This window comes from Sceloporus occidentalis, unplaced genomic scaffold (assembly GCF_023333645.1).
Source record: "Sceloporus occidentalis isolate IW3139 unplaced genomic scaffold, rSceOcc1.0.p SCAF_7, whole genome shotgun sequence".
Classification (NCBI taxonomy): domain Eukaryota; kingdom Metazoa; phylum Chordata; class Lepidosauria; order Squamata; family Phrynosomatidae; genus Sceloporus; species Sceloporus occidentalis.
Genome location: NW_028316987.1, coordinates 68,788,545 through 68,813,731, shown reverse-complemented (window position 1 = coordinate 68,813,731; position 25,187 = coordinate 68,788,545). Strand labels below are relative to the sequence as shown.

The window sequence follows — 25,187 nt, the reverse complement described above, 5'->3', positions numbered from 1 at the left end:
ATTGGCCCAGATGCCTATGGTTCCCATTACTGACACAACTATCAGTGGCACTACACATGAAGTTGCCAAAAAGACCAGGTTTATTCAGTCAGGGCCTGGTTTATCATCCAAATCCAGAATGGTTGGATCTGACTGAATGTGTATTGAGAGTAAAGTATTAGAGAACCAGGAATATTCATCTCAGAGAGTAGATACTATTATGGCATTGAGGAGGACGTCTACCCAACAAATATACAATAGCATTTAGAAGTCATTTGAGGCCTGGTATAGGACAAAAGATATGGTAAAATAGACGCACGTTCTGCAGTTTCTGAAGAATGGCTTAAGGGATTGAGATGGAATGCATTAAAATGTCAAGTGTCTGCCTTAGTGGTGCTGTTAAGATTTGGAGGGGTGACACTGTCTGCACATCCACATATTAAAAGACTAAGGGGTGAAACACTTAAATCCTTTCCAATGGTTTAAAGATATACTTCACACACACACACACAGATTGATTATCAGATTCTTTCTACTTGAACCAGATTGCTTCCTCAAGGCCTGATACCACCTTGATTGTTGGGTTGAGTGTTTACTAAGGAATATCCTCATAAGGGCATGATGTTCAGTAAAATCAGTGCAGTGAGACATTTTGTGGGGTCTGAATATAACAATGGCAACTTGGTGTGATACTGTGTTGACCAACAGGATTAGCCTCTGTTAGGGAGAGATGTGAAACACCCATGGAGCCAGTGCCAGATACTCATAAACTTCAATGGATAGGCTAGCATATATCAGAACCATTTCCCAGAGTCTGCAAATGGTTGATACCTGGTTTTGGATACATATTCAGGGAAAAGAAATTAGGCACATCTCTGTGATCATCTCACTTGTAGTCAAATGAACTCGGACAGGTGAAGGTGATTTTAGCAGGAAGTTTTAACCTTCTAAGCACTCTGTGTTTGCAAGGTCCTTCTTATATACAAAGGAAAAGGCATGGTAACATGCAAAAAGATGGTCAGGTGATGAAGAAGAGTCACTATCAAGACCATCAGCTTCATAAGATTGTGGGCAAAGCTAAGTCAAACAGTATAGCACTAGGAGCAATTACATAAAAAGCAGAGGAAACTCCTGCATATAGGGCCCTTAAATTTCATAAGACTTTTTAGTGCTGATGAAGGGCTTCCTGAATATGTAGTGTTTTAAAATGTAGACAACATTTTAAATCTAGGAAGAGCCTGAAATTGCCATCCTTTTTCTGGCCTGTATGTGATATCATAAATGCTGCAATGCAGGCTTCCCTTTTTTAATATTTACAAAGCTATAAGGCAACTAGCTGACAAACAAGAATCCAAATACAACATGACTTCATAGTTAACTAGAATCTGATCATTTACACAACAAATCCACCAACATTGTTATAATATAAGTAGGCAAATGTATAGACTGGAGTAATAGAAGAAACATGAAGTGCTATAAGGTAACTATTATATGGAGAGTAATAAACACAGAGGCAAATGTTGTACAACAGGAAGTTTATTTGTCATCAAGATTTTTGAAGATACAGGATCATTATATGTAATAGTTCCGAGCTGAGATGCTTCTGATTAATTTATGTTGATCGTGTTGAATGTTGTATAGCTTCATATTTTAAGCAATAAAATTATTTAAAAAAACAAAAAATAAAAAAAAACAAATCCACCAACATTAACTGTTAATTATACAATGATTAATCCACCATGAATCCTTCTTTCCACAAACCAGCCATACTCTCATAAATACAGTCAAAGTGCAAAATTAACAAGGAAAACATGATATTTAAAGAATGATACATAGAACATTATATACAAACAGATCTTATATAAATGAGAAAGAGAAACAGCAGAATAGAACACTTTCTTAGAAAGTAAAATAAATTGGTACAAACACTCAGAAGGCACAAGGCTTCAGTGTTTGGAACACTGCTTCAACATCTTCTAAATATTTACATACAATATGTACTGCTTCTCTTGGTGGGCCAACACTCACTTAGACAGATCAGCAATTTGTTAAGGGTCAGTCATATTGGGCATGGATATCAAATTAAATTACTGAAAAGTGTGATAATGGCACAACCCAAGTGGAATTATTAGAAAGAGGAAAATACATTTGGAGGGTTGCTGAACTTGCATGGTGAAGCCAGTTTTACAGCACTAGGAATAATGGCAGTCTCAATTTCCTTTCTCTCAGGTATTGTGTCCCTAGTGGGGATTAATTCCAGCCATGGAATCTTACTTGAAGAACAGTCCAGGAAATAGAGCTCTTGTCATATACAATTTGACCCCCAGTAGAGAAACCAGAACAAACTTCTAGTAGTCTCAGTCATCAAATCAGTCAACATACTGTAACCATGTGCTGTAACAGAAAGTAAATACTTTAAAAAGAGGGCAGATGTCATAATATGAACACGTCATGCTTTGCCTTATTATTCACATTCCTAGAAGACAGCTATTTTCTTCATGTGTGAATAGCCTTCTGAGACATCATCAACTGATGTATTTATATAGTTATCTGAAATGCTATCGTCTAATTCAGTGCATTCATTCTCTTTTGGAGGTGAACTGATGGGAACAGGTTCATCCATTTTATCATGTAACATCTGCTGAAGTCTCTGAATACCTAAGGGAACAAAGAGTTTAATTAATTTTGCAGTACCCACAACACAAACTATTTACAGAAAAAAATGGTTTCTTTCTAATCCATTCTTGTGCAAGTCATGTTGTTCTTTTTTTTTTAGTGCAGAGTCCAAATCACAATTCAGAAAAATACAGTTACTCAATCTGGATGTTCTTTTACAACACTGTCCCATGTTTACTACATCTTACACATCCAATAGCTCTTTCTTGCTATCAAATGCCTCAAGTGAACAACAGCCAAATACAGGACAGAAAAAATGGCTATCTATATATGCAAACAAGCTAGTGAAATGTGGGCTTGACAAAATAACTGTTACATGGATTTGTAATTGGTTGACTGGCCGAACCCAAAGGGTGCTCAACAATGGCTCCTTTTCATCCTGGAGAGAAGTGACCAGTGGGGTCCCACAGGGTTCTGTCCTGGGCCCAGTGCTATTCAACATCTTTATCAATGACTTGGAGGACAGAATTGGGGGCATACTTATCAAATTTGCAGATGACACCAAATTAGGAGGAGTAGCTAATACCCCAGAAGACTAGGATCAAAATTCAAAATGACCTTAATAGATTAGAAAGCTGGGCCAAAGCTAACAAAATGAATTTCAACACGGAGATAGGTAAGGTACTGCACATAGGGCAGAAAAATAAAATGCACAGATATAGGATGGGGGACACCTGGCTGAACGAGACTACATGTGAAAGGGATCTGGGAGTCGAAGCAGACAACAAGTTGAACATGAGTCAACAGTGCGATGCGGCAGCTAACAAGGCCAATGCGATTTTAGGCTGCATCAGCAGAGGTATAGTGTCTAGATCAAGGGAAGTAATAGTGCCACTTTATTCTGCTCTGGTCAGGCCCCACCTGGAATATTGTGTCCAGTTTTGGGCACCACAATTTAAAAAGGATGTAGAGAAACTGGAGCGTGTCCAAAGGAGGGCGACTAAAATGGTGAAGGGTCTTGAAACCATGCCCTATGAGAAATGACTTAGGGAGCTGGGGATGTTAGCCTGGAGAAGAGAAGGTTAAGATGTGATATGATAGCCCTGTTTAAATATTTGAAAGGATGCCATATTGAGGAGGGAGCAAGCTTGTTTTCTGCTGCTCAGGAGACTAGGACCCGGAGCAATGGATGCAAGCTGCAGGAAAAGAGATTCCACCTCAACATTAGGAGAAACTTCCTGACAGTAAGGACTGTTCAACAATGGAACAAACTCCCTCGGCGTATAGTGGAGCCTCCTTCATTGGAGGTCTTTAAGCAGAGCCTGGATGGCCATCTGTCGGGCATGCTTTGATTGAGATTTCCTGCATGGCAGGGGGTTGGACTGGATGGCCTTCATGGTCTCTTCCAACTCTATTATTCTATGATTCTATATAACAATAGTTAATAAATCTTGGCCGAGATCTTGCATAAGGAAACAGAGCATAAAGTTCTGCTCAAGCAGGACACTGCTGTGTTCCTTTCTCCTTTCCTACAAGACTCAACTTCATTGTACACCCCCCATGCCTATGGCTAGGTTGCTATATCTTTATAGCAACGAAGATATATTGCAGGACTTTTCAGGGGTCTGCTGTAGGTCTCAGAAAATAACACCATTGTGTGTCTGGCTACAAGGGCATAATCAGACCTGTAGATACTCAAGTTCCATTATATACAATGGCATAGTAAAATGGTTTCCCTTATATAAAATAGCAAAATCAAGGTATGCCTTTTAGATTCCCCCCCCCAAGTGGTAAATGGCTCAATCCATGGGTGCAGAATCTGTGGATATGGAGGGCCAACTGTACACTGGATCCTGGGAGCCCAGTCCATCTGCCTTGGTCCAGGCCTCAGAGGGAGAGAATAATCACTGGACCTCATCCCCTTTCCCACCACCATTCCCTTCTCCTTTTGTGTCGTGTCTTTTAGATTGTAAGCCTGAGGGCAGGGAACCGTCTAATTAAAAATAATAATTGTAAGCTGCTCTGATAGCCTTTAGGGCTGAAGGGTGGGGTATAAATACCATAAATAAATAAAAATAAATAAATACATACATTGGTCTTTTGCTAGCTTATGTCACTAACAGGATGCCAGCCAATGTTATGCTAAATCAAATTGTAATTTTATTTTATGCACCTTCTTGGATGAGAGCCAGTGTGGCATAATGGTTTGAGTACTGCACCACAACTGGGGACCAGGGTTTGAATTCTTGCTCAGCCATGAAAACCTACTCACTCTCTCAGTCTTTAAGAGGAAGGCAAATCCCCTCTGAATAAACCTTGACAAGAAAACTCTGTAATAGGTTTGCCTTGGGTTGTCATAAATTAGAAACAACTTGAAGGCACACAACACATGCAAACAATCTTGGATTCCCTACAGAACATGCTATCTTCCTTTGTCATCTGAAAATCTATTGCCATGCAAGGTGGAATGAGGACAAAAAGGAAAGGACCTTTTTATACAGATCTGAAACTTACACAAATAGATCTTATCTACTGAATCTGAGAAGACCAGTCTAAACCATCCAGGTTCATAACAGCAAAAGGCTTTCCCCGGACTAATGAGAAGCTTTCCATCAAGAATCTTCCACCATAAATCCATTTCAGCTTCAAAAGTCTGTGACTTTAAAAACTAAGGAGAAACAGATTTGCATTAGTGCCACTTAGACATACATACATTGCAACAACAAATCATATGACAACTTTCCTTCCCGTAAGAATAAAAAGCTCAGGATTATAAATTTATTTATTGTAAAGACTGATAGTGTGATAGCTAGCATGTTATAATGATTTGAGCGTTAGACTATGACTCTGAAGACCAGGGTTTGAATTTCCGCTTGGCCATGGAAACCCACTAGGTGACCTTGGGAAAATCACTTTCAGCCTCAGGAAGGCAAAGACAAAAACCTCTCTAAGCAAATCTTGCCAAGAAAACTCCATAATAGGTTCGCCTTAGGAGCGACGTAAGTCAAAAACAACTTAAAGGCAAACAACAAGAAGAAAGATTACCAAGACACTTAATATTTTAAGCATCTGAAATGCACATTAGTGGTAAGAATCATACAGTCTTTTTGAACTACAGCTCACAACATTCCTCAACATTGCGTATGCTGACTACAGCTGCTTTGATGAGTCCCCTCCCAATACTATATAAACATCTAGTGTTTTTAAAAGCTACATTCACATCAGTTTTAAACAACCAAGTGTACTTATTTTCTTATTTTATCTTCCCCAGGTCCTCCAGATCCTTCACTTACTTTTCTGAAGTCAGCCCACACATATAATCCTCCAGAACTTTTAAGAACAGGTATTCCTATCTCAGCAAGGCCATCCACAAGAATATTCTGTGCTTCCTTCAGTCTTCTTCTATTGGTTGGGAAAAACACATTATCCAGCCATTCTGTCAGGGTGAAAATATGACAAAACTATTTTATTTTTTCATACTTTGTAATATTAAGTAATGATATCAGTTATGCAAGAAATGAAAAATAATGGCATATCTTATATACTTAGCTGAAGTCATGTTATTTATACAGGATGAATATCCTTTATTCCGAATTCTGAAATACTCCAAAATCCAAAACTGAGCACATGTGTGGTTGAGATAGTGACACCTTAGCTTTCTGATGGTTCAGTGTACACAAACTTTGTATCATACACAAAATTATTGCAAATACTATGGATAAAATTATGTTCAGGCTATGTTTAAAAGGTGTACACACAACATAAATGAATTTCATTTATGTTTAGACTTGGGTCCCAACTCCAAGATATCTCAGTGTGTGTGTGTGTGTGTGCGCGCGTGCGCACACGTGGGTGTACAGATATCCCAAAATTTAAAAATAAACTGTAATCCAAATCCAAGACCAGAATTTTTAGTTTGAGATAGAAAGTTAAGATTCTTATGGTTTCACTTTTTTTCCAGGAATAAGACAGTAATACCTCCTACTATCTTAAACACTGCATACTATTTTGACATAAAAGGCAGTGTACTGCTCACTTATGTTGCCAACATTTAGCAGTGTTTTCCTTGTTTTTTCTCCCTCAGTATGTGACTGTATAATTTATATCTTGTAACTCTAGATGGGAATGGGTGTTCACATTAGGTTTTGCTAACCTCTATCACTAAGGAATTGACTGAGAACATGTTGTACAGGTCCAGGGCATCCATGGAAAACAGCCAGCTGATTAACTGCTTCTCTGACAGCGTGATTTCTGGTGTATAATATTCCAACTCTGATGCCACACATCCCAAAATCCTTGAAATGGGGAGAGGAGAAAGAACGGAAAAAAATTGCAATCAGAATATCCTTAAAATCCTAAAAAAGGGAACACATTTCTACCCACAAAATTGAAAAAAAAATATTAGATTCAATTTCCAACAGAATTTATCAGGATTCATTCATACATTTCTCAGAAACTACAATCTTCTGTAAAGAATATTCATTTCTATTTGAGGACTATCCAAACTATTGCACCAAGTCCCCTGAGTGAGAATTGTTGGCCAAGATGCTTACCTTGATCCTTTAAATATAGTTTCAGAGACTTAGGGGTGAAACAGACAGGCATCGAGGAGAAGCCAGAAGCCACTTCCAGCCCAATTGCCCTGGGGCCATGGTGAACACACAGCACAGCCCCAAGGTGCCTCCTGCCGCAGACCCAAATGCACATGCAAGCATTTCAAAAAAGTATTTTTAACTAGATTTCCTTTGGAAAAAAAAAACTATTCCCAGAAATTTATGTATAAAACTAGGTTGTTCTAAATGAATTCTTTGGACATGTGGTACAATGAACTGCAGTTTTTAAGAAATTCTGCACTCTTCTACTAGTGTCTAGGCCTATGGCACAAGTGTGGCAGAGGCAACACTATCAATTTTATGCTCTCACAAACCTTTTTACAGATCAAATGTATGAACATGGAAAGATATGAGAATCTGACAGTTTCAAACAATGTAGTATACTTTAAAGCAATATTCATAATAAATATTCTTAACCTACCTTGCTAAATCCCCACATGAAGTGTGTCCGGTCTGGATCTGGTAAACTAAAGTAGAAAATTTGAGATAATTAACCCCTTACTGATAATACACACACACACACACATATTCAGTCATAAGGACAAATGAAGGTAAAGGCATCTGGGGCATATAGAGATGTGCATAAAACTGCATCCTCTAAAGAAATGAAATCACATGCCAACGCATTCATCAAAAGCTCAGGGAAATTCTGGTTCAAGGAAATTCAAGTTTTCCAATTAAGAGTAGAATAGATAATGTTCTAACTGAAACAATTTTAACATAGAATATAAGCCTCTGTGTACATTAGTTTCTAAAAAAACACACAAACGTTCTAACAGGGTTGAACCGTCATTTTGAAATATTGTTTTATATCTAAGTATTTATTAGAAGCTATTCATGAAGACCAATGAACTGCAGAAAACATCCATTACATACCATGGACATAAATCAGGGCCATGAAAGGTCTTTCATGTTGAATGCAATAACACAAAGTACAATGTTCTAGATCCTTTATTATGTGGACAGGAGAGCAATAATGCACTCCAACATAATCCTGTACTTCCTGCTTTATCTCTGCTTGTGCATTCACAAACTCACAACAGCCAAGCTGTCTATTCATTACAAGCAAAGCCTCTCTCACAGTTCACCTGAAGTATTCCAAATTACCAGTTCCTTTCTCAGCCCACTCCACCCTTTTCACAGTTTTCAGGTTATATTCAATTTCTAGGTACTGTATGGAAGAGGTCTGGCTAGCACTACGTAATCTGCCATGTTGGGATGTGACTATGCGCATGGTCAGAAAAGTGGGGCATGGGGGACAGAAAACTGGAGCATGTATGATAGAGCTTTAGGAGGAGCTCTTTGGCATGGAGAGCCACAGGATTATGTTAATAACAGGCCTCTTACATCACAGAGATGAATTTGGCATATGAGATGGTTAAATTGTCAGTAAACAGATAATCTACTAGAAGACACTCCAAAAGTTTAACAAATGTATTTTGCAAATCACACACATAGTACTATATCAGCAAATAGCATTATGAGAAAATATGTGAGGAAGGAATCTCAGGGCTGGTTTATTTATGCATACCCTCCCATCTCCAAAAGAAAAAATTTGCTATGTAACCAGTGTTGCCAATTTCCAGGGAATTCCCCAGTATCCGGGTAATAAAAAGCCTTTCCGTTTATTTTCTGGGTAAACAATATTTTGGGGGGAATTTCTGGGGAATCAGCCCTTCCCCCAAGAAATGGCCGAAAATACCTTTCCCCTCCCCCAAAATGGCCGACATACCTCCCTTCCTGGAAGTCCCTGGCCCCCTTTTGCCTTTCCATAGTGCCTTGCAGCAACCCTGACCTGGAACTCCTGCCCCTGATCCGGAAGTCCCGCCCGATTCTGAAGAATTTGGAGGCATTCCGGGGAGCCAATCAGAGGATTCCCGTCAAGGGTGATTGGCAACACTGTATGTAACTCATTTAAGAAAGACAGACACTTATTTTTCTAGCAGGAGGAAGTTAAACTTACCTCTCTAAGCTAAGGATGCTTGTGAATGTGGAGTCACCATATACAGACAGCATGTAGATTTCATCCATTATTACATGTAATTTATATCTATATACAGAAAGAAACAATTAAAAGGAGCCCTTAAGACAATTTTAATCACATGCACATCTATACATTTACATTTATATTCATACAAGTTAATTAACTCCTATTTAATAGGAGTGGGCTTTTATTATATTAGTTTCTTTTCCCAGCAGAATGTCTATTTAAAGCAAATACTGTTCAAATCTTCAGTATATATTTCCTCATCCATTATATTAACAATTGGAACACCAAGATGTTAAGAAATTTCTACATTATAAATGTTGTGTGAAATAGAAAAACTCATCATGCATTCAATGTGTATTTCTTACTATATTTTATACAGTGAAAGCCACAAAAAAACACACAGCAAATTGAACTCTTAGTCCAAATATTAGCAGGCAAGTGAAACATGGAACTGATAGAAAGAAGCCTAAAAGTATCAGTAAACAAAAATGTTTACTTAAAATTTTGTTTCTGAAAAACTAAATTTTGTTTCTGAAAAACTAATTTTTAACTTCTATCTCAAATGCCAGACTAGCTTTATTCTAATACAGGGGAGGAAATAATTATATTTTCCTCTTAAAATGACTATTGCTGTTTCCATTACTGTTTAAGTCACAGTTTAAGAGGAAAAAATTGGTTTCATATGAATTGGGGCAGGGGAGATGATGCATGGATATGGACCTAAAGCAAACAGAATGGTATTGCTCTCCCAAAAAACTACCTAGTGATATTTCAGTAACTACAATCCTAAGCATGCTTCTATGCATGCTTGCTATCAGTAAGACTCACTTGAGTGAGTTTAGAAAAATGAGGTGCATACAGGAATGCACAGTCAGCATTACAAAAGTATTCCAAGGATAAAACTCAGATTTTATAATATAGCTCATTAAAGGAGTAAAATGGGATACAAGACTATTTAAAGGAAATGAGAGGGCCTTTTAAAAAGATAAAAAGAAATTTATTCATGTACGGTATAAACTATGCTTGTTTAATGTAGACTAATTTGAAAAAGATTCAGATCCAGTCAGAGTGCTCATTTCATAATACTCATTCATAAACTGGAACCAATATACCTTTCAAATCAAGGCACCTATTCATATTATACAGTGTATATGTGTAATATGCACTCATTCTATTACTGATTTTGGTAATTGCCAGTTTTCATAATTTAAGGCATATGCATTAAATATTTCAGGATCTCATAGCTTACACATTAAGAAAACAGAAATCTAAAAATGTAAGAATTCAGTTTTTTTTATCATCGCCAATAACCATACAAAGAATCCATAATAATTGAAATATATTTTCTGAACAAACTTTCTTATAGATGTATGCCAAATGAAATAAGGAGACTACCAAAATCACTCTTATAACTAACATACTGCATCATGGAAGATTAAAAGCCCAAACAAATAGCTCTAGGACTCAAACCTGTGCGCAAACTCTAGACATTCTCTCAGTAACTGTGCTGGGTAAATGTCCCCTAACGGATTGTGAGGGTTGATCAGGATTAATGCTCTGACTCGGATGCCCTGAAAAAAGAAAAACTGATAGTCGGAGACGCCAACATGACGTCAAACAAAGGACTGGTGGGTCTGCGCAATTGCCATCCTTTATTCAAGTGCCAAGTATTGAAGATACTTGACTTCATACATGCACACATACTCCTGCAAAAGCAAGCCTTAGAAACCCCAGAATGTTCCATTATAATAGCACATTGTTCTTGTTAATTCACATGTTTTCATTTATCACTAGTAAGGCATAAAGGTTCCAGAAACCCAAAGTATATACGGCTCCACTGTATACATATTTTAGTATCACTTAAAACAAGACAGTTTTTTTAACAAATAGCATGCTACAAAGTCAATTCTGGTTTTACTGCCAAGCTCACTGGATGTATATGCACACACAAAATGACTGGAATGACCACAACTAACTAAACTATACCATATTACAATAATCAAAGCAGTTTACATGTAATAAAATATCCCAAATAGTTTGTAATCAGATGAAGTGAATTTAAACACAACTATTTCAAAAAGTTAAGTAGCTTCTTCAATGACAGAAATTATGCACTATATTTTTAGGATGAAAACAGTAAAAATTCCATTGAATAACAACATGTGAAATGTAAATATTGAGTTGCTAGTAAAGTGTGCACTTGCCCAAGTATGCCCATCTGCTAGCAAAAGAATGCCATATTATATGGCACCAACAACTTTTGCACAAGCAGAATGTGCATGGAAACCAATTGTGTTATGTGTGTGTGTGGAGGAAGATTCTTTCTGCACATGCATCTTCATGCTTTCTTTGCATTAGAAGCAAATACGTATTTACACTAATCCTTAAAAATGTTTTATATCCTTAAAATAAATATGATTATGACTAACCACAAACCTTTACATGCAACCATTTTTATAGATGTACCTGTATCATGCTTTCATATTTGGTTATTATTTTACCTTAAAAATGCAAATCTTATAAAACTAATATGGTATAATATCAATAGCACAGTTTTAGTATTACCGTATTTGTTCTTGATACGTTATCATAAGCCCCACATAATCCCTGACATGCTGTATCCAATGCTGTACTTTCATATTCAGTGCTAGTTGGAGTGGAATTTGCTACCCTGATTCCCCTCACTCACTGCAGTCCTCCATGGCATTAAAAACTTGCTCCAGAAAGGTTCCAGAGTAAATTTTAATAATGCAATGAAAGCTGCAAAAAGGAGGGAAGATAGCCAATTTTAGCAGAAACAGAATATAGTGGAAGTAGATCAGCAGGAGAATACAGTAAAGGGTAAAGAGGAAGCCTGGGATCAAATTTTAAAGTAAAGTGATTTTAGTAGGAAGCTGACAATAATTTAGTCAACAATGGTCCAAAACACACTGCAGAAATAATCCAGTTTGAGATCACTTTAACTGCCCTGTCTCAATGTTAGGGAATTCTGGGAACTGTAGTTTTGTGGGGCATTTAGCCTTCTGTCAGAGAGCTCTTGTGCCACAGTAAACTACAATTCCCAGGATTCCCTAGTACTGAGCCAAGGCAGTTAAAACGGTTTCAAACTGGATTATTTTTGCACTGTATTTTGGACATAGGTGATACTTGGTCAAAAACAAAACAAAGACCATTTGTTCAGGTAAAAACAGTCCTACCTGTTCCTTAGCCCTCTGATATGCAGTTTCTAATTTTTCAACTGTTAATTGAAAAGGTCGACTTTCTTCATTAGTCACCTAGGGAACAATTTAAAGGTTTGGAGACAGCAGTTCAGTAAAAGTAATATAGTTCTTTTTAAAACTTATTTTGACTACTAAGAGCAATTAAGCTGAGGGGCAAAACATACCATTCCTTTTGTGCCACCGTCTGGGCGGCTTCAGAGTGTGACATTTTGACACTGCACACTCTAAAGCTGCCTGGAAACTGGCTTCTGGGTGCTACAGCAACACGGCATTTACATGCCACATGTCGCTGGAGTGCCTGAAACAGGCTTCCATCGGTGACAGGGTGGAAAAGCCAGCTTTTTGCCAGCACAAAAAGGAGCAGCTATTTGCAGCTTCTTTTTGGGCAGGCAAATAGGCAGAAATGTGCAGTTGCTGCGGCCCCAATCTGGCTTTTTCAGGGGCAGTCTTAAGAGTGGAAAGCAGCAACATTTACAAATATGCAGCAGGCTGTGCATGCAGTGCTATAGTAACTGAAGCTTTCCCCACTCTAGTTGCTAGGAGGAAACAAAGTGGCACTATCTTTCCATCTTCTGTTTGAATGGGACTGTGGGGAGAAGGAAGTTCCTAAAGTATTAATTTTCTTTCAGGATATCTTAATAAAAATATGTCTACATATGGGATGGGCAAAATGTGGCCTGTGACTCCTAACTGCAGCTTATGGGATCTCCCAGAAACCCCTTAAAGCCCCCATATCTATCTATCTATCTATCTATCTATCTATCTATCTATCTATCTATCTATCTTCTTCTTCTTCTTCTTCTTCTTCTTCTTCTTTAAAAAATGAGTTCACTTTGGGACAATTTTCTTTGCTCCCAACAACCCAAACTGTTGTTTCACTAAACCCCCAGTCCAAGAGCCAAAAATGATGGTCAGAAGATGGTCACTTCAGGCAGGCACAGGAAAGGAAAATGCCCGTTCCATGTTTGCATTTGCCGACCTCTGGCCTAAGTAATGTTTGTAACATTACATCAGCCTAAGAATTTGTTTACTGCTTGACATCACATACACACATGCATGTATACAGAACCAACAATATATTTGGTTTCAAGAACATACTGCCCAGCCTTGCCAATATATATCAGCTTAATCAGGAGAAATGTGATACAAAGAAGACATCTCAGCTTCCACATTGGTTGACTGCTTTGTTACCTTGGTTTTAGATAATTCTCTTTACAGATAACATAAAAAATTATAAAAATAGGACCTTTAATAAAATGAAATTTTACCTCACTGAATAAGGGCACATGAACAGGTTGCATTCCACCATACAGCCAAGTTTTGGAATTTATGCCACCATAATATGGAGCAGGAATTAGATAGCCATCTAGAACAAGGTTGCACAATAATGTCTTAATTTTAGAAAGACAGTTAACAACTGTAAAAATCAGAAAGTAGTTTCATTCAATCTTCCTAAGTGAAGAACATTATTAGTATAGTAAAATACTGATATACAAAAGACTAACAACAGTTTGTAGGGATTTGATCTCATTCCATTTTACCTCATTTATCATTAACTAATTGGTAGGATTATGACAACTATATATGTTAATTTCATTTCAGGTAGTATGAATTTCATATACATTGACATCTTGTCTGAGAGTTATGATGGTGAAAGTCCACCTTATGCTGTTGTAACCCACGTTCACAGTTGTGCAAATCAGAATTCTGTTCCAACTATGCAATGACTAAACCACCCCCTGCCCACCCTTTCTCTGCCACAGCCCCCAAAATGGCCACTGTTGTGCCAGTACAGAGTGTGGGGAGAAGCAGAGATGCAGCCAGCTATTTTTTTTACTGAGATTCCCGAGGATGTCCTGTCAAAGTCCATTCAGCAAAGGAAAATGCTCCCATCACTTTCCACTGACATGGAAATGGCTGTCTTGGGTGGGTGCGTGGGCTCCAACTGACAAAAGTTGGGTTTGGGAGGATGGCATTGGGAAATGTATTGTACCTAAATGCTGGAGACAAATTTTCTGCTGCAGGTTCCTGGCCATAACTTAAATTATATTTAACATCCTATCCCAAGGATACAGAAAATCTTGTTTCAAAACAAATGAATAAAGTGATCAGGAAGATAATCTTCTGCGTGAGTAAACATTTATCCTTGGACAGCAACTCAGTAAAAAAAACGTACCTTTTTAAAAATGTTCAGGCCCCATTACCTAAGCTCTCAAAATGTTTGTTGTATATTCAAGTTCTCTTACCTCCAGGATCACACAACACAGTTGAAAGAGTAGCAAAGACAGCACAGCAGCCATTCATCACGATAATCTAGAAAGTGAAGACAATTATCAAGTCATATTAACCAAAACTGCCAAGCATTTGAAACTTTTTTTAAAAAAATTATAACTCTAAGAAATGCATTTCAGTAGTTTAAACCCAATTTTCTAAACAGAGGCACTGTAACATTAAAACAGTCAAGCAACATACATTTCATTCAGAGAGAGAGAGAGAGAGAGAGAGAGAGAGAGAGAGAGAGAGAGAGAGAGAGACTCTATTGGTTAATATCCAATCAAAACTTTCAGCAATTCTGTTCCAACTTTTAGTTGGAACAGAATTCTGCTTTGCACAACTGTGAACATGGGTTACAATAGCATAAGGTGAACTTTCACCATCATAACTCTCAGACTGAATGTTTTATTGGGCTCAACTAAAATCATGACATTTTATTTCATTTAAACTGACTGAGGGCAATTGTTAGGGTTTAGGGATCTGCAGTAAATAATCCAGAAGCCATTTTGGAGAGTCAGCTACTCAGCCACTTCCTATTGGGAGGAAAACAGCCCCTTGGGGGACTAAAACAGCTTTGCGGGATAGGGGAACATAGCAAAATTGCCCTCTCAGTGCCTAGGGTGCATGTGGGGTGGTGGAATTAAGACGTGGGATGACAAAATTAGTCCTGGGGCCATATGTGGCCCATTAGCCTCACTTCCCCACCCCGTAGACCAAGACACCAATTAAGTACAGTAATTTTGTACCATTTAGAAGCTCCAATTTGGAATCCATTGCCTAGATGTGCCCATGACACCAAGGTAAATATTACAGTGCTGCTGTAAAGTTCTTCTAAGAATTTATGTTTATTCATTATAGTGAGATTTGCCTGTCCAATTCACTTTACAAACATCAAAGTTAGCAACCTGCCATTTTTACAAAGGTCATAAAAGAAAGGGATGAATGGGAACAATACCTTCAACTACAGGGCTAATGTTTTTGACCTTTATGGAATATGATTAGTTTATCAAAGTTGGAAACATGAAGAAAGCTGATACATTCCTATACTATCTCTATCAGAACAGGTTTCAAATGGCTTAGTAATGGCACTGGAGGTAGCCTAGAATTGTAATATTATTCTAAATTCTGTAATGTTACATAGTTTTCAAAATGATTTTAAAATGCAAATCATTAGTGCCATTTGTCAAACCCTCCTTCGGTTTTATGAAAGTCCTAGAAAATTTTCACAGAGTTAAACAGAAAATATAATATTAAAGAGAATGTTCCTTACATTGTCAGGATCCAATGCGGTTGAAGCATTTGCATATTCAGTAAGAAATTTAGCAACTTCTTCCCTGAAGCTAAAGTTTAAAATTGACGTATTAACATATATCAGATTAGTTGCATCAACTCATTCATATATGCAAGCTTTACAACTCAAGTTTGCTTAATCTGTGATAGACTTCCAGTCTTGAAGCAGCAAATACACAATCTAAGTGGACTATTAAAAAATGTCTGATTTGGCAGTAATAAAACAATATTTAACTTTTGAACCTTTCTTGTACGGTTACATATGTCTTGATGTATGCAACCAGCAACTGTGAATAAAGTTCAGTGATATGAAAAATACTTTTTTTTAAACTTTCAGAAATTTCATGTTATATAAACGTAATTTAGTAACAGGCAGAGTGATCCTAAGCTTCATATATGGAGGGGGGGGGAGGACTGATAGAGAACACTATTTCCAGTGTTAAGCTAGCCATGGTAGGTGATTGAAGTGCAGAATAAGCTTGTTTCCCCCCGAGTTTCTAGCAGATTTTCCTGTGTTTCCCTCCCACTAATTCTCTGTCAGCGTAAATATGTATGACATCATGAGAGGCCCCAATCCTGCAGTCTTATGGAGAGAAACTGAGTAATTTTAGATCCAAGTCTGCCTGTAGCCTGAAATGCCAGTAGTAATACTGCCAACAATCGATTTTCACCAACAGCGTTTTCTGTAAGTATACTGGTGATCTCCAGTTAAATGTGCTCCCTCCAGAGATATGGGCCATATCCCCCCAAGCCAGTGAGCTACAGGGACAATGATAATCAGTGTTAGAATTCAAAGATATAGCCATATTAGTCTGTAGAATTACTATGTAGAGAGATCTTGTAGGACCTTTGAGACTAATTGAAAGAAAGAAATTGAGCTTTCATGGATGAACTTTTGTAAGTCTATGAAAGCTCATACTGCCAACTTCTTCCTTTCAGTTAGTCTCAAAAGTGCTACAAGATCTCTCTACATTATAATAATAATTAATGTGCACAATACAAACCATATTATGTAGCTGGAAGTGATAAAACACTAGTGAAATCAAAAACTGAAGTTGTACTTAACTTTTTAGATGTGAATATCCAGTTGGGAAGCACATTGGAAATGTATTAAAAAGGTAGTGTTTTGTGTGTTTTTCGGGCTATGTGCCCATTTCTTCCTGACGTTTCGATCTTCAGGTGTTCGTGTGTGTTCACCCATTTCAATGTATGCCTTCTACTAAGTAGTTTTAAGAGAAAACTGACTGTGCTTTCCTGTTCAAAGTTATTGTTTGACGTAGTTCACAATTATCAAAAGATCACAGTTGTTTTTAAAGCTACCTATCTATCATATAATCTTAAAAACACATTCAAAATGAGAACACATTAAACTGCTTAAGAATCATACCTTTTAAGGCCTTGTGTATCCAAGTACTGAAGCAAGTGAGGCTCCAAGTAATTCATGTCTGGTTTTGAAAGCTGTCATAAAAAAGAAAAGGGACACATTAATTTGCCCCTTTATACATAAGTATTAATTCTAAACTGGTTAATTTTACATGAAAATTAGAGGGATTAGCCATGTATAATCTCACACTGTATAGGTCCACTTAGGTCTAGAATCAGATATTACAAAGTGATCACACCCCTGCTAGCAATTGTATGCAACAAGGCAATCAGCCATTAAATAAATGGTAAAGCATATGATGAAGAAGCTTTTTTTTTCTCTGTTGGATGGCTGTTTTCTATATGGCAGTCATATTAGTGTATGATATAATTAATGCTGTTATATGTTACATGTTCTACAGTTACATTAAACTCCATCTGAACAAATCATGACAATAAAACTGGTGATAAGTTCACCTTAGGGTTGCCATAAATTGGAAACAACTTAAAGGCAGATAACAACAACAAAAATCATATGTGGCAAGCCCTTAATTAATTCATTTTACAGTAATCTGTAATTTAAACAATTTGTGTGTAAAGCTATACTTACCCTTTCCTCTATTAAATCAAAGCAAAGTTTGTTCTCACTTGTTCCAAAATTCAAAATGCCCTGAAAAAGAGTGGAAAAGGGGTGATATGTGAAATATATTTTTTAAAAAATCCTTTATAAATACACCATTTTTTTTCTTTTCAAAAAACTAAAACTTGTAGCCAAAAGGGCAGTATGGGCACAAATACATATTTTTCTGTTAGAAAAAGAGCAACAACTTATTTAAGAGGCCTGTGGTGGGGTTTTGTTTTGTTTTTTGCTCTTGAAAGACTGAATTCTTCTACAATTGAGCAATTTTGCACTGCTTTAACGCCTTCACATGCTATTTTGTCTTTCCATACAGAACTCTGTTTTACAGAAGCAAGATGTTCTTACGTAACAGCCCAGCAAGTATGCTCATGTTGGATTGCTCTAGCAACCAGGCTGCAGGAGTAAGGAGAAGGAGCAGCAATATAATCTGAGGCAGAGCATTTCAGGTCAGTGGATAATGTCATCTTGCTGCCAGTGCAAGCCAGACTGAACTACTTCTATCTGGACCAGGCTGGCATCCTGCCGAAGTAAAGCAGCAGTATCCTCATAGCTGCCATCACTTCTCCCCTGCCAAAACACAGTCTAGCTTGCCACACTTACCAGGAGGCATCATTTCTTCATCAAACCTCTTGCAATGCTCTGATTTGCAGCTTCTGAGTTGAATATCTGAATGCTTTCAAGAGTTCTTCATTTCACAACCTGTTTGCAGCCTGTGTTTTATATCTGCACTCTTTCCACCCTGGACATTGCCTTGCTTTTATAGACCACACATTTCCCAGAGTAAATGGCTCCCGTCACCTTTTTCTCTTACTCACCTCTCCTTCACCAAGGAGAGCACCCATTTCCCTACTACTACTACTATTACTACTAACCAGTCTCCTTAAATGGCTGTTTTCTTCATCTTTACTAAACATCACCACATATCTGTACTCTTTCACTTTGCCTCATTTTTCTGGTTATCCCTCACAAGAACAAAAGTTTCCATACGAATTCTTCATCCCCATTTGGTATAATCTTAAAACTAAAACATCATTATATCATTCTTATCTATAGAATTCAAAGATCTAGCCATGTTAAGTCTGCAGAATCAGAGATCTTGTAGCACCTTTAAGACTAAAGGAGGTTGGCAGCATGAACTTTCATAGACTTCAGTCCTCAGATGCGTTTAGGTCCAAAACACACTGCAGAAATAATCCACTTTGGGACCACTTGAACTACCCTGGGGCTCAGTGTCAGGGAACTGTAGTTTATTGTGTCCCCAGAGCTCTCTGACAGAGGAGGCTACATGTCTCATACAACTACCGTTCCCAGAACTGCCTATTACTGAGCCAGGGCAGTTAAAGAGGTCTCAAACTGGGTTATTTCTGCAGTGTGTTTTGGACCCTAGTCTCAAAGGTGCTACAAGATCTTTCTGGTCTTTATCTATAGACACTGGTGTTTGTGTCTGTTCAACATGCAGCACTTCTCTCTATTTCCTCCTTGCCCCTTCTTTAGTCTGAGGCTGAGAGGCTGGCCTCAGGGGGCAAAAAGGGGGTGCAAAAAGCCCCTCACAGAGAATACCCTTTGTTTCCCTGTACTCTATAGAGACCAGGGTTCAAATCCCCGCTCAAGCATAGTGGCCACACTATCTCAGCCTCAGAGTGGCCACACTCTCTCAGCCTCAAAGTGCTCACTCTCAGCCACAAAGTGTTCACTTTCAGCCTCAGAGTGGTCACTCTCAGCCCGAGTGGTCACACTCTCTCAGCCTCAGAGGATGGCCGTGTCAAGAAAGCCCTCTGCTAGCTTCGCCTCAGAGGAGAGCCACAAAAAAGAGGCTCTCCTCCTTGTCCCCTCACCCTCGGGTTGCGCTCGGCGTCGAAGGGGTCTCCGAGGTAGAGGCCGAAGCCTTGGTCCAGCAGCCCCCGGGAGCCTTGGGCGATGCGGGCCCCGCGAGAGGAAAGGCCCTGGCGAGCGTCTTCCTCGCTCCATGAGGCGCCAAGAGCCTCCGCCATTGTGAGGAGGAAGGAAAGGGAAGAGAGAGAGAGAGAGCGCCGCCTCAGTCTGAGGAGAAAAGGGCGAGAGAGGCCTATTTGAGGCCTCCCCACGGGCTCCTTCCCGCCCAGAAGCCCTGACTGGCTCTCCCTCGCCTTGACCCTTCCTCCTTGCCATTTTGGGACTTGTGTCTGCCTCTAGGGCTGCATCCACACTGGAGCAATAATAACCCAGTTTGGCAGCGCTTTAACTCTTTGTTTGACTCTTTGCTATGGAATTCTGGGAGTTGGAGTTTGTTGTGGGGCCCAGAGCGGAGGAGAGCTCCGCTCTGGGCCCCACAACAAACTCCAACTCCCAGAATTCCATAGCAAAGAGTCAAACAAAGAGTTAAAAGTGGTGCCATTCTGCAATGATTCCCTATGGACAAGCATTCTCCAATGATTCCCTATTTAAGTCCAATCATGATGTGGGGGGTTTCCCCACAGATACTTTTAAACATAACTAAATCCTTTCACTCTTGCCCATTGGAGAACCATAAGATCAGAAAAGAAAATGGTTAACTTTTTTGTAAACCTTTAAAGATTATAGTCTCATGTCTTTATTTTAAGGAACTAACAGGGATGTATAATTCAGCATTAGTATTTTATTGACTGTGCAATTGCATTGTATTATTTTAATGAAGTAATCTGGCTTCGACCTTTGGAAGAGGCGGGATAAATAAATAAAAATTATTATTATTATTATTATTATTATTATTAATATTATTATTCGGTTTTTCTTATAGTCTGGTTGTTTTCGCACCTCACACACAGAACAGAAATTATGGAAGGATGGGAAGAAGCACAGAGTAAAACAGATGCACTCTAAACAAACATTTAAAAACAGCGTCATGTCCTATAATATGTATCTTCCTAGCTGCAAACAAAGCCAAGGAACAATGTTTTTCGAAGCCATTATTTATGAGCAATGGAATGCGCTGCCTTCCCTCAATGTCAGTGTGTCAACTTCTCCCAAGTCAAGCAACCTTAATCCTCTCCAGCTGGAGCAAGCTCCTAATTTTGTTTTGGGAGGTCAGCCAAGGACATTATTATGTATAAACACATCCATACCTTACGTGGTACAGACAGTTATCTAATAGCAAGCTTAATATTGCGACCTCAGTTGTGTAATATCCTAGGAAAGGTAACTCAAGTCTCAGATAAGTCGCTGAAGAATCTATAAAGTGAGTTGAGGAGACAGAATATTCGTAATCGATTAGAACTTTTATCTTGGTTCCAAAGCAGTTTCTCTTTATAAAAAATGATTTGGAACAGTTTACAAGATGTATTTGGTTTTGCCTTAATTGTGGATTAAGAATTTCATCTACTGTTACACCAAAGCGATAGCTTCCTCTGAATCTTCTCATTTTGGCTAATACGTATTACACAAAAGTGTGTACGAATAAGCTACACAAACATCAATTTTTCTTCAGAATAGAAATATTAAAATATTCTTTATTTTTAAAATGGAAGTTGACAAACTTTATTCCCTTTGATGGTACCTAACGCTCATGGCGCAAAACCAGCGTGGCAAAATTATAGCAATTATGATTGAAATTGTTTAAGAATTGGATAAAGTGATATAAGCAACCTGCATGCTGGGGAAAAATATTCGGAGGTTGTAGAAGGCCTGCTACACCACTCAAAATGGTGGTCCCTAGACCAATGCTGGTTCCCAAGCCATCAGCTGGTGGTCTTGGGGGAATGGGCAGAAATATATGCTATCTCTTCATACATTGCAAAAGACCCTCCCATGCCAGTCCCCAACATCAGATAGCTCAAGGAGTATTCCACTACAACACAGTGGGCCATCAATATAGAATCACAGAGATGGAAGAGACCCCAAGGCCATCCAGTCCAACCCCCTGCCATGCAGGAACTCACAATCGAAGCACCCGGGACAGATGGCCATCTGTCCTCCGTTTAAAAACCTCCAAAGGAGGAGACTCCACTACACTCCGAGGAAGCGTGTTCCACTGTCAAACAGCTCTTACTGTCAGGAAATTCCTCCTAATGTTAAGGTGGAATCTGTTTTCCTGTAGCTTGCATCCATTGTTTCATATTCTAGTCTCTGGAGCAGCAGAAAAAAAGCCTGCTCCATCCTCAATGTGACACTCCTTCAAATGTATAAACAGGGCTATTGTATCACCTCTTAACCTCCTCTTCTCTAGGCTAAACATACCCAGCTCCCTAAGTCGCTCCTCGTAGGGCATGGTTTCCAGACCTTTTACCATTTTTGGCAGCCCTCTGGACAACCTCTAGGTCACCAACATCCTTTTTGAAGTGTGGTACCCAGAACTGGGCACAATACTCCAGGTGAGGTCTGACTGAAATACAATAGAGTTGTACTATTAATTCCTTTGATAGACACTATACTTCCATTGATGCAGCCTAGAGTCGGATTAGGCTTTTTAGCTGTTGCATCACACTGTTGACTCATGTTCAACTTGTGGTCTACTAGGACTCCTAGGCCTGTTACAGACTGCCAAAATAAAGCTGCTTTGGGTCTCTTTGGAGGTATGCTTTTTAAATGATGCATGCATCCTAAGAATCCGGAAGCTGCACCAAAGCTGCACTCCAGTGCTTAGGAATGGAGTGTGGCTTTGGCGCGACCTCTGGACTCCTAGGACCCATGCATCATTTAAATAGCATACCTCCAAAGAGACTCGAAGCAGCTTTATTTTGGCAGTCTGTAACAGGCCCTAGATGCCTTTCACATGTAATGTTGCCAAGCCAGGTGTCCCCCATCCTTTATTTGTGCAATTCATTTTTTTCTGGCTAATTATAGTACACACTTATGAACCTGGATATACAACAGACATGTTAGTCCACAAACTGTGCTGGCCCTCTTCAATGTCCGAAGTCCCCAGGAAGTTATAGAGAACTCACCACTGCTATCAGAGCCTCAACCACAACAGAAGCCAGGTTCAAATCAAGGTAATGACAACACATCAAACAAAACAGCTCAAATATCTAGCAACCTAAAGTAATTGAAAAACATTCATTCCAAGACCATGGTACTGTAATTTGATAGATCAGACAGACACCATACCACAGTATGTAACAGCTTTTTAAAAACAGTTGCACAGCATTACATAATTAAACAGCTGCTGATAATAACTGTTAACTATGGTTACAAAACAAGCATTGGTTCTTGTAATACTCTGGCATACAACCAAGAGAGTTTCTGGTGTTAATTTTTGTCAACTGTGTACTAGTAAAAATAAATTCAGATATTACTTTGTAAAGTGTAAATTTTATGCATCAATAAACCATCTTTTGTGGAAAAATTAGTAGATAACTATGAAGAGGTTACTCAAGGTCTACTGGACAAGTCAGCTGAGAATAGCAGCTCCTGACATGCCAAATGCCATTACATCAGTGAAAGGCAATGATATCTTACGTTGTCAGCATCTACAGTCAGAAATAAATACTGAGAAACTTTATTCAGGTTTTAACATATCATATGAGAAGATTATGATACGAAGATTTAGTAATGGAATGCTGATCAGTTACTGCTCCAGATACAGTTATACACAGGTGCATTTATACAGAAATTGTTGGCTCTCTATCTGAAATAAGATGCTTTCTGCATTTACATCCTGTGAAGCTATGAATAACAGTGACAAATGAGCACCTTTTGTGAAATTGTCTGAAAAGCTAAATATAATGTTTTATCTTTTAGAAAAGGTTTTATAAAATGAAGAACAGGCCCAGTTTGTATGCATTTTGCACTGAAATGTATGATAAAACCTATTAAGTGTGATAATTTATAGAATGCTGTTATTTAGAGGCTGAAGATGCTTTATTAATTTTGGAAGGGAATTATGGGATCATTTTACAGATTCACAAAGAAAGGACTTCCTCATTTGTAAGACATACACTGGCACACAATAGTTTTGCCCAACTGTGTAATTCTTCATTGGTAACACTCCTCTATAAAGCATTACTCTACCATTTTATCACTGATACGTTATGCAACATTTACCTGTGAAACTACAACGAATAGGAAGGAGGAATTCAGGTTTACATAATGTAGGCTCGTTACAGAGCGTCGAAAAGCGGCACTCTGCCTGCGCCGTCATTAGCTGCGCCGAGAAGCCCCAGCGGCCAAACCGCGAGGCTTCCCGGTGCAGCTAAAAAGAAGCGCCAAAATGGCGCTTCTCTATGCATCACGGCTATGACGCGGTCATATCCGCCGTGCGATGTGGGGACACAGCGTGTCCGCTACATAAAAATGGTGGGCCCCGTGTGGAACGGGAGCCACCATTTTGTACGGACTCAGTCCGTACTAGGGTTAGGGGCATCCGGAAATGACACCCCTTTCTAACCCTAGTACGGACTGAGTCCGTACTATTATGCCCATCTGTAACAGGCCCAAGTATTTAATTTGCTATCGGCATTTTTCAGTCAGTGTTTAAGCTGGGTTATCAACTACCAACAATCTGTTTTGATAAATACTTTAATCTATGCAGTAAATTAACACATTAGTGCATCTGCTTTACTAATTTCAAAAATAAAACACAGGTTTCCTTATTTACAACAGTCCAGTTCTGAAAAAGCATGTTGCAATAGGTTAAACCCAGTGTTGTATTCCCATGCTTCCCAAAAACCCATTTGAGAGTGTTCAATAGCCCTTTGGGGATGCAGGAATGCAACAGGCAGCTGGGTAGATCCCCTCCCAGATCCACTGGATTCCAGTCCACCTCAAACTGCCCTTCAGGATAACCATAAAATAGTATGTTTCAAGGTAAGAAACCCTTTTACAATTCTAATTAATACTGAGAGCTGTAAATACTTTCATGTATTCATCCACTAAAACTGGTATCTTTATGGATGTGCACAATTTAGTCTCAACATTTATTGCAAACACAATCCCTGTCTTCTGCCCCTGTCCCACCTTGTTTGGGGAAAAAAGTCTCATCTAAACATTTTAAAATATTTTGTAAGGGAATTATAGCAAAATGAACACTAACACCTCCCAGAAACTGGTAATTGGTAATTTTTTGTCACGTGGGGAAGTGACAGAAACAGGAAAAAGTAATTCCATTGGTACTTGTGGTCCACAGAAATGACTCTAAGGGTTGGATATGACCTGAAGGCCCATCACATCATGCTTGGTCTAATTCATCTTTGCATGTATATTTCCTCCTCCCATAAGGGAAAGAAAAGACACAATTAAAACACAAGGTG

At 38.6% G+C, this 25,187-nt stretch overlaps 1 protein-coding gene across 2 annotated transcripts; it reads right to left on the bottom strand.

Moving 5' to 3' along the window:
• Positions 1–1,505: 1,505 nt before the first annotated feature.
• LOC149309898 (1-aminocyclopropane-1-carboxylate synthase-like protein 1) lies at positions 1,506–20,011 on the bottom strand. 2 transcript variants are annotated; one of them, XM_089533225.1, is made up of 14 exons: positions 19,821–20,011; positions 17,956–18,015; positions 17,371–17,441; positions 15,964–16,033; positions 14,666–14,732; positions 13,688–13,785; positions 12,396–12,473; positions 10,669–10,769; positions 9,172–9,258; positions 7,630–7,675; positions 6,749–6,890; positions 5,889–6,031; positions 5,110–5,263; positions 1,506–2,637 (listed from the first exon to the last, which is right to left on the bottom strand). In XM_089533225.1, the coding sequence occupies exons 1-14, from the start codon at positions 19,974–19,976 to the stop codon at positions 2,456–2,458; spliced, it is 1,455 nt and encodes a 484-aa protein (XP_089389351.1). In that variant the 5' UTR covers positions 19,977–20,011; the 3' UTR covers positions 1,506–2,455. The 2 variants fall into 2 exon arrangements, with proteins under 2 accessions (XP_089389351.1, XP_089389352.1); XM_089533226.1 differs by lacking the exon at positions 19,821–20,011 and adding an exon at positions 18,586–19,517.
• Positions 20,012–25,187: the final 5,176 nt, after the last annotated feature.